This window comes from Semicossyphus pulcher, unplaced genomic scaffold, assembly GCF_022749685.1.
Source record: "Semicossyphus pulcher isolate SPU_LCO1_2020_fin unplaced genomic scaffold, fSemPul1.0.p SCAF_1, whole genome shotgun sequence".
NCBI lineage: Eukaryota > Metazoa > Chordata > Actinopteri > Labriformes > Labridae > Semicossyphus > Semicossyphus pulcher.
In genome coordinates this window covers 13,800,682-13,810,029 of record NW_027211603.1, presented here as the reverse complement: position 1 = coordinate 13,810,029, position 9,348 = coordinate 13,800,682, and the positions used below count along the sequence as shown (strand labels likewise).

Here is a 9,348-nt window from a genome sequence, read left to right as displayed (position 1 = left end):
GTGTGTGTAGTGACAGGACACACAAGGACACATGTCGACCTTTGACCTGTCCTTCCTCCTTTGCTCTTTGTTGAGCAGCTTGCATAACTATTATTCGATTTGTTTGTTTTACACATAAGCAACCCTTCGTGCCCCTTGTTCTGTAGGAGGAAAGAAAGAATCAGTTGCAGCTTTCATGGTCAACCAGAGAGGGTCCAGTTTTATTCATACATTAATTACATCGACCACAGAATACATCACGCTTACTATTAAATAATGTATAAAAGCATTTATATTTATATAGCTGTCAATTTTATTGAGATAATGTTAAAATATAGTTAAAACACTGAGAATATGAGCTTATACTAAAAGATCAAATTTTAAAAGAAAACTTAAAATAATCCACCATTACATGATAATTACAGTGGTAACAGCATGTTAAAACTACTGTACAGTAGAATAAAGTGCAGGTTGTCGGGTTAATTCAAAGGCACATGAAAACAAATGTTTTAAAGTTGGATTTAAAAATGTCTACATTTGGAGCACTTCTAATCTCTAATGGCAGTTTGTTCCAGTAACAAGCAGCATCGTGGCTAAATGCTGCTTCACAATGTTTAGTTTGGGCTCCGGACCTGAGTCAACAGATCTAAGGTTCCTGTTTGGTTCATACATTTTTAATATGTCAGAAATATATTCTACGCCTAAATCATTCAGTGACTTGTAAACGAGTAGAAACACGTCTTCAATCTATTCTGTAGTTAACTGGAAGCCAGTGCACAGATTTCAAATTCAGAGTAATGTGCTCCATTTTCTTTTAGTCGTGGTCAGAGTTCTCGCAGCTGCAGCTGTTTCGTGGTCTTTCTGGGAAGTCCGGTTAAAAGACCGTTACAGTGAGCAAGCCTAGTGGAGGTAAAAGCATGGACAAGCCTCTCTTGATCTTTTTGGGACACAAACACCCTAATTCCTGCAATATTTTTCATTGATAAAATGCTGTTTTGGCAATCGCTTTAATATGGCTTACAAAGGTGAGATCAGAGACAGCACGCCAAGATTACAGACTTGGTCTAGGTCTTTAGAGACTCAAGCCATGTAAATAAGAGGTAATGAGGAGGACTGACACTGCTTAAGTGTCGCCTTAACTGTAACATGCGATTATTAAATCCAGGCAAAAAAGTTATTATTTACAGCTTATATCCTTTAAACTTCCACATGGAGAACATCATCCACTCCTGGTCGTCATTACATTTAGCTTTTTCACAGCTTTGTGTTGTTCAGTGGCGATAGCTTATCAGCACGTGTCTCCTCTTTGTCTCGCTCGTCCCAGACAAACTCTAATGTGCAGCCCTGCATCTTGGACTTGAAGACACTGTTGAAATGTTGACTCTGCTCCTCTGTGAACATGTTCTTCCAATCTCCAATCTTACCTAAATCGTAGGAGGGGGAGAGAGAGTTAAAAGAGAAGAGTGACATTTTTTAAACAGAAATTCTCTTCCTCTCAGCAGATCACGATTTCAATCATTTACACTTAAAGGATACTTTAAATCCTCTTTTGGGTGATCCTGGCCTCCAGGTCTGAAATCTCTTTATTCAAAGACCTTTTCATAATCTTGAGATTAAACCAGCAAAGTTCCAACGAAGTGGATCACTATTCTTGTTTCCCATTTGTATCATACATCCTGAGGCACAATCAAACACATTTGTTTAGTATAAAATATGAGGAAACGGAGCCCTACCTTTTCTCATGAAGGAGCCCTTGTCATGGTCCATGATGGCCTCGGGAACCAGCGTGTAGTTCACCATCTTGTTGTGTTTCATGCTGCTGAAGCTGCACTGTTTCACGCAGCTGTTGACCTCGTCCTCCACCAGAGGACACTGTAAGAAAGAGCTCAGCCTCTTTATGGCACCACGTGGGTCCTAAAACCAGGAGGAGGGGAATCATTATACGTAATAGAAATAAGTGAACTACACTACTCTTTAGTGGGTGTTGCATTAGAGCAGTGTGCAGTGGCTTCCTTTGGATGTGGAAATTTCAAAACCTCTGATTTAAGATATGAAGCAGGGCGGCTTATCTCAAACAAAGAAGAAACATCATGAACCTCTACTTTTAACCATATTATCAAATCATTCTAAGCTTAGTCTGTATTTCAACAAAAATTAAAGCTATTTTCTTGTGATAAAACTAAAGAATCAGTTTACCTGTGACAGCTCTTCATAGGTGATGTGATACAGATTGTTCATGGTTGCTGTCTGATTGGTCCAGCCTGTAACGTGGTCAAACCAGCAGCCGTAGGACACTGTAAACAAGAAAACACAAATAATGCACATTTAGTCCAATCCTGCTTTTGGCTGCAGAGTGAATACCCGAATATTTAAAAATAAACTGAAATAAATATATCATTTGTGCCGATGCAAACTCACGTTTGCCCTCCAGAAATAGATTTAAAAACTCTGGAAACGAGCCAGCCTCAGGGAGGAAGTTAGCCATTTTGTGGAAGTGGTAAAAGGACACCACGACATCTTTAGGGTTTCTGCTCACATAAATAACCTGTAAGGGGAATAAGAGTACAAACTATGAGTGTTGATCCAGATCTCTTAGATTTGCTTTTAAAGAGTTTTAACTAAGACACAAACTGAGCAGAACATTTTGAAGCACAAGATTTAATATATCTCTTAAAACTAGCGACGCTATTCTTAATCACCTAGAATCTTGTTTTGCATTTCTGTACGACAATTCGTTAAGGCTTCAGGGGTGACACATACACTAACACCCATAAACAGTCTCTCTAATAAACTGATATACAGTGCATACGGAAAGTATTCACAGCGCTTCACTTTTTCCACATTTTTTTATGTTACAGCCTTATTCCAAAATGGATTAAATTAATTTTTTTCCTCAAATTTCTACACATAAAACCCCATAATGATAACTTAAAAAAAGTTTGTTTGAAATTTTTGCAAATTTATTAAAAATAAAAAACGAAGAAATCACTTGTACATAAGTATTCACAGCCTTTGCGATCAAGCTCAAAATTGAGCTCAGGTGCATTCTGTTTCCACTGATTGTCCTTGAGATGTTTCTACAGCTTAACTGGAGTCCACCTGTGGTAAATTCAGTTGATTGGACATGATTAGGAAAGGCACACACCTGTCTATATAAGGTCCCACAGTTAACAGTGCATGTCAGACCACAAAACAAGCATGAAGTCAAAGGAATTGTCTGTAGACCTCCGAGACAGGATTGTCTTGAGGCATAGATCTGGGGAAGGGTACAGAAAAATTTCTGCTGCTTTAAAGGTCCCTATGAGCACAGTGGCCTCCATCATCCGAAAATGGAAGAAGTTTGGAACCACCAGAACTCTTCCTAGAGCTGGCCGTCCCTCAAAACTGAGTGATCGGGGGAGAAGGGCTTTAGTTAGGGAGGTGACCAATAACCTGATGGTCACTCTGACAGAGCTCCAGCGTTCCTCTGTGGAGAGAGGAGAACCTTCCAGAAGGACGACCATCGCTGCAGCACTCCACCAATCAGGCCTGTATGGTAGAGTGGCCAGACGGAAGCCACTCCTTAGTAAAAGGCACATGGCAGCCCGCGTGGAGTTTGCCAAAAGGCACCTGAAAGACTCTCAGACCATGAGAAACAAAATTCTCTGGTCTGATGAGACAAAGATCGAACTCTTTGGCGTGAATGCCAAGCGTTATGTTTGGAGGAAACCAGGCACCGCTCATCACCTGGCCAATACCATCCGTACAGTGAAACATGGTGGTGGCAGCATCATGCTGTGGGGATGTTTTTCAGCGGCAGGAACTGGAAGACTAGTCAGGATTGAGGGAAAGATGAATGCAGCAATGTACAGAGACATCCTGGAGGAAAACCTGTTCCAGAGCGCTCTTGACCTCAGACTGGGGCGACGGTTCATCTTTCAACAGGACAACGACCCTAAGCACACAGCCAAGATATCGAAGAAGTGGCTTCAGGACAACTCTGTGAATGTCCTGGAGTGGCCCAGCCAGAGCCCAGACTTGAATCCAATTGAACATCTCTGGAGGGATCTGAAAATGGCTGTGCACCGACGCTCCCCATCCAACCTGATGGAGCTTGAGAGGTTTTGTAAAGAGGAATGGGCGAAACTGGCCACAGATAGGTGTGCCAAGCTTGTGGCTTCATATTCCAAAAGACTTGAGGCTGTAATTGCTGCCAAAGGTGCCACAACCAAGTATTGAGCAAAGGCTGTGAATACTTATGTACAAGTGATTTCTTTGTTTTTTATTTTTAATAAATTAACAAAAATTTCAAACAAACTTTTTTTAAGTTGTCATTATGGGGTTTTATGTGTAGAATTTTGAGGAAAGAAATTAATTTAATTCATTTTGGAATAAGGCTGTAACATAACAAAATGTGGAAAAAGTAAAGCGCTGTGAATACTTTCCGTATGCACTGTACAGCCCAGGTTGATTTATCAGCCTGTCTCTGTACTTAAAACGACTCTGTGTCAGCTGCATAAACATGTAAATCTAACCTTTGCTTTGGAACCATGGAGGGCGGGGCCCAGCAGGTGCTGAGGCAGGTGTGTGGTGAGGACTCGAGGTGTGCTGGATGAGGACTCCAGTACCGCAGCACAATAATACTGCTCCAGCCAGGGAGAGCGAGCCCAGTTTGGGACATTCTCCGATATGTGCGTGTCCCCTTTGCTGGATATGAGGCTCACGACCTCCTGTACCCATGTGGTGCCTGTTGAGAGGAAAGAGCGAAGAATGTACATGACCAGACTTGTATTAAATACATTCATAAAAACAGCCACAAGATACTACAGTAATGAGTCATACAGGGATTTCAGTAGAATGCCTGCACTGACATCAACATGCTCATGAGTCATTGCAGGTAGAATACAGTCCTCCCTTCTTACCTGACTTGGGATAGGAGACGATGAGGATATCCGTGTCCTGAAATGGAAACTTGAGAGCAAGTTGCAAAGAATCCTGGGTATGCAGGTGTCCGGGAAAAGAAATACCATGAAACACCTCAGTGACATCCAACCTTGCCATATCTGACCTGGATAAATGAACCTATTTGCTCGTCTCTGCTTCGCTTTCAGTCACCTCCTGATGAGTTTAGCCTTCTGTAACCTGTGCAACCTGTCTCTCTCTCTCTCTCTCTCTCTCTCTCTCTCTCTCTCTCTCTCTCTCTCTCTCTCTCTGTACTCTGTGTCTTTGTGCATCCGTCTCTGTGAAGGAGAGTGAGGGCTGAACACGTACCGGCTTTACATGGGCTGAAAAGAGGAAATGGAAATAGTGCTCCTCAGCTGTCAGACAGTTGGTGTTTTCTTTGTGCAATACTTGCCAAGTCTGACGCATGTGTGTTCGCCTGTGTATTAGTGGTCGAAACGGGAAGGAACCAAATCATTTAGCAATGTACTCATCGCAGACAGCGTCACACACTTACATGAGCCTTGTATGTTTAACGTCATAGTGGGCAGTAATGGAACGTTTCTCTGTTATCCTCTCAAGGACTCCAAGGATACGAGTAAACAGATCAGGAGGATGAACAGTAGACAAACATGCTTGTTTCTTTGTCTGTAGGTTACGTCTTTTGTCCACGTCTATAGGTATGAGCTGCCTCCATGCTCGTCTCTGTTCCATCTGTTGTGTGTCCTTGTATTGTTTGGTCTGTGTGACTGATATTGTCTCTTTTCTGCTGCAGTCTCGTCCTTTTCTCCCTTACTTAAGAGGATAAAAAGAACTTGAATACATCTAAAACTGCACCGATCAGTATTAATATACAGACAATATACCATATTACTATGAATGACTGTGTATAATATATAATAAATATGTGTTTCCCACTCGATGCTACTACCTGCCCATTACCCAGCAATACACAAAGGCCTGATGACAGGGAAGGAGTGTGTGGGCCTATAATTAGACCAGTTGTTATTCATTCTCCGTGTAGGTGGATGTTCGTCCAAAAAGTTCAACCTTTAAACAACTTTGGCTCACATACTTAATACTGAGAGGAAAGAGTCACGTCAGCGCACTGCGAGCAGTATTTATTAGCAGAGAGGCGTTTGATGGGTGCGGACTGTGTCGGACAACATCATGTGTTAACCCTTTAATGTCCTCTACTGTTGAGTAGATTCATCATGATGAAATTTGATGGGGAGAAATATGTTTTATTTATTTTTAGAAAAATGTATATATAGTATATGTGTACTTTACGATTGAACAAGTGTTTGGTCAGCTAAAAGTTTAGTTCTTTGTAGGGAATGCTCAACGGAACATGAAATGCAATTGGGTTAAAGTGGTAATCTAGAAGAAGACGGTCGCTTTCCTTTTTAGACTGTTTGCCTTCATCTGAGCATCAAATTTGTTTCTTTTTCTCTGGATTTTCACATATTTTTGAAGTTGTATCTGTAGTCATCGATCTTTTCTTTGTCTGTTCAGCCATAGAGACCGGAAAAGCAGCCGCTTCACTCCGCCTACCCTCTCTGACAGACCAACCACTGCCAGTGCTACCAGATCAGATCGTAACCTTGAAACCCGTGTAAACTGTATAACCATTACATACGCAATAGAAAACAGATCATAAGCACGCAAAGCTTCATACCTGCATCAAATAACCAAAGATAAAATGTTAGATAAATACACTATCGCAACCCCAAAAGAGTGCAGTTAGACAGCCAAATACATATATTTGTGTTAATTGATAAAATGTGACTTAAATTAATGTTTGTGATTTAAGAAATGTAAAAAGATTTTTTTGTCACATTGTCAATGATAATGAATGTCAAAGTAAACACGGTAGTTCCTCCTTTATTCACAAGGATTGAATACAACTCATGTCAATCAAATGGGTAACAACAATGAGTGAGTGAAAACCACGAAATCTTTGTTTTTGACCATAAAACTATAGCTTGTTTGGTGTTCAAAATCCCGCTAATGTTGACAGAAGCAGCCCAAAATTAATCTACCAGCCCAACACTATTTTCCCCAGCCCAAGGTAATCAAAGCAAGCCCAATTGGCAACACCCATCTGGCAACACTGACCACTGCTGGGTGATGGAAAATGCGTCACTAACTGGGCGCCGCTTGTGATTTTTTCCGTGAAAGTTGCACCAAACCCCCAAAGGCTCTCATCAGTGGGCCATAGGCTCAGTCACCATTGTGTTGAACTCATTCGGCGATAGATCGTGCCTTAACAGACATTTATTTATATGAAAATCTTCAAGATTATATGTTTAGCTTTTAATTCTGCAAATTAAAGACCTGAATGAGAATATTGTATTTGTAAGACACAATACACAAACACAAATCTATAAATAGTAGAACCAGAGAAAGACATATTTTTGCAGTGGTCTCTTAACTTTTTCCGGTATGTTGTTTGTTTTTACTCAATTTTCTTTAATCATGTACATCATGTAAATATTTAATAAGAAAAGCTGTACATGAAACACAGCATTACAAATAATCAATAGTGTATACATTTTTGCACTCTTGGGTGTCGTTCCATGGTGATCGGAAAAGCAGCTTTGAAGATAAAGAAGTGGAGTTAATGTGGGCTATAAATGAATACTGTAATGAGGGAAACCTTATAGAGGGGTTTCTTATCTAATCTATATGCTTGTTGACATAAGATAATACTTCAGTTTATGTTGAAGCATAACAAAACGTCTTCATTACACAAGGCCTCCGGCTCTCAGCTGTTATCCATGAACTCAACAGTTACCTTCTGTCGTGTCAGAAGCTCTGGTGCGTTTTTATCATTTCAGGGGCAGCTTCGTTCTGTACGCTCAGGGACAGAAAAACATTGGAGTCATTGTTCAGTACTAAACCAGGTCATTTTGGTGCAAATATCAAGTGCAACACATCAAAAGGGCACTTTTTAAGTGATAATACTGTCCCTTTATATTATAAATCCTTGCATTAAGCATCATCGGCTCTCTGGTTGTTCTCCTGTGAGCCTATTATGACACTCAACAGACATTTAAACGCAACACTTTTGTTTTTACGTCCATTTTTCAGGAGTTGAAAAAAGATCTTAGATTTTTTTCTTTGCACACAAAAAACTTTTATGTCACATTTTTCTTCCACAGAACTCTTCAAAGCCACGTCAACGAGCACTCAAAATATTCCATCCACCTAACAGGTGAGGCAACTGTTGCGTCAGCTGCGTGGTGGCTGTAACACATGTGGTCGGCGGGCTGAATGTATTGTATAATGCATTGCTAAATCTCTAAAACGACAACAGAGACGTTTTAGGACGGTAAGCTGAACATTCAGCTGACGAGCAGCACCTCTGTGGGATGTTTCCTGCAGGCAGCTTCGCAGTTAGGGGTTCCCTCAGAACTGTCGTATTGAGCAGTAAAACTACACATTTTACACATTAAAGCACTTTTTTTTTGGCCTCCTTATAGTACTGTTTGCTGCTTTGCTGTCGGCAATCTTTTGGTTCAAAAGGGCTTTTTTACTCATAATAGCTGCCTGCTGTAGCTGGAGGAGAATGAGAGCGGTGACCGTGAACGAAAACAGCAAAGTGGCAGATCAAAACAAACAAAACAAGTCCTGATGGGTGCTAAAATACTCCACATAGCCGAGGGGGCGGCTGTAGAGCCAGGTCACAATCCTCTTTGAGTTCACACTAAATCATATTGTTAGTGTAAATGTTTGATTAGCAGAGCTTTAAGGTCATCGCAGATAGGCAGCTGAAATAATGAGGAAGTTACATCTTACTGAAAACACACATTTGTGAGCCCCAAAGGCATCCTTGCTTTTAACTGAATGGATCACAGCTCATACAGAGAGATGTGATGGATGAGCAGGATAGGGTTGAAGATACTGATTTAAGGGAGGTAAATTTAGTAGTGATGACTGTAGGTGGGACCGAGCAGACTCTGCACTGAACTTCTCTGCTGTTTCTGCTTTGCAGTGACGGACATTGATCGGTTTATGTTGACTTTTATAGGCTGCAGGAATTCCTGTCAGCATGTGTTGTGAACTTTAGAAAAGCAGTCAAAAGGACCATTATACATTAACCAACTTGTCTTTGCTATAACATAGCAAACATAGCATAACATAGAGATGGCAGGACGGAAAAAGCTACTGTGCCACATTTACGAGTGCTGACGATATACTGATAAGCAGGCTGACGAGAGAGGAGGAGCAATAAGCAGAGCAGATGCTTAAAGACATAATTGGAAGGGAAAGCAGAGACAACTGGAGTAAGAAATCGAGGGAGTCAACAAACAAGAAAACAAATCTGTTCCTGCAGTTGGTAGAATCAGGATTTCACGGAGCTTCAAGATCCAGGAGTAGCAGCAAAAACAGTTTAGGGACAGAAAAAAAGAACATCATATTAAAAAGTGTGTCAAAGTTTGAGAA

At 40.9% G+C, this 9,348-nt stretch overlaps 1 protein-coding gene across 1 annotated transcript; it reads right to left on the bottom strand.

Moving 5' to 3' along the window:
- Positions 1 to 957: 957 nt before the first annotated feature.
- sult5a1 (sulfotransferase family 5A, member 1) lies at positions 958 to 5,271 on the bottom strand. The gene is made up of 6 exons (XM_069687321.1): positions 4,881 to 5,271; positions 4,494 to 4,705; positions 2,398 to 2,524; positions 2,176 to 2,273; positions 1,713 to 1,893; positions 958 to 1,403 (listed from the first exon to the last, which is right to left on the bottom strand). Exons 1-6 carry the CDS (start codon positions 5,017 to 5,019, stop codon positions 1,234 to 1,236), a joined length of 927 nt encoding a protein of 308 aa, XP_069543422.1. The 5' UTR covers positions 5,020 to 5,271; the 3' UTR covers positions 958 to 1,233.
- Positions 5,272 to 9,348: the final 4,077 nt, after the last annotated feature.

Bases quoted from the DNA above. Each gene is read 5' to 3' on its own strand.
- sult5a1 (XM_069687321.1), bottom strand. From the start codon at position 5,019: ATGGCAAGGTTGGATGTCACTGAGGTGTTTCATGGTATTTCTTTTCCC. The intron at 4,706-4,880 runs GTAAGAAGGGAG...TCCTCTCAACAG, and splicing joins CGTCTCCTATCCCAAGTCAG to GCACCACATGGGTACAGGAG. The intron at 2,274-2,397 runs GTGAGTTTGCAT...TCTTGTTTACAG, and splicing joins TCTATTTCTGGAGGGCAAAC to TGTCCTACGGCTGCTGGTTT.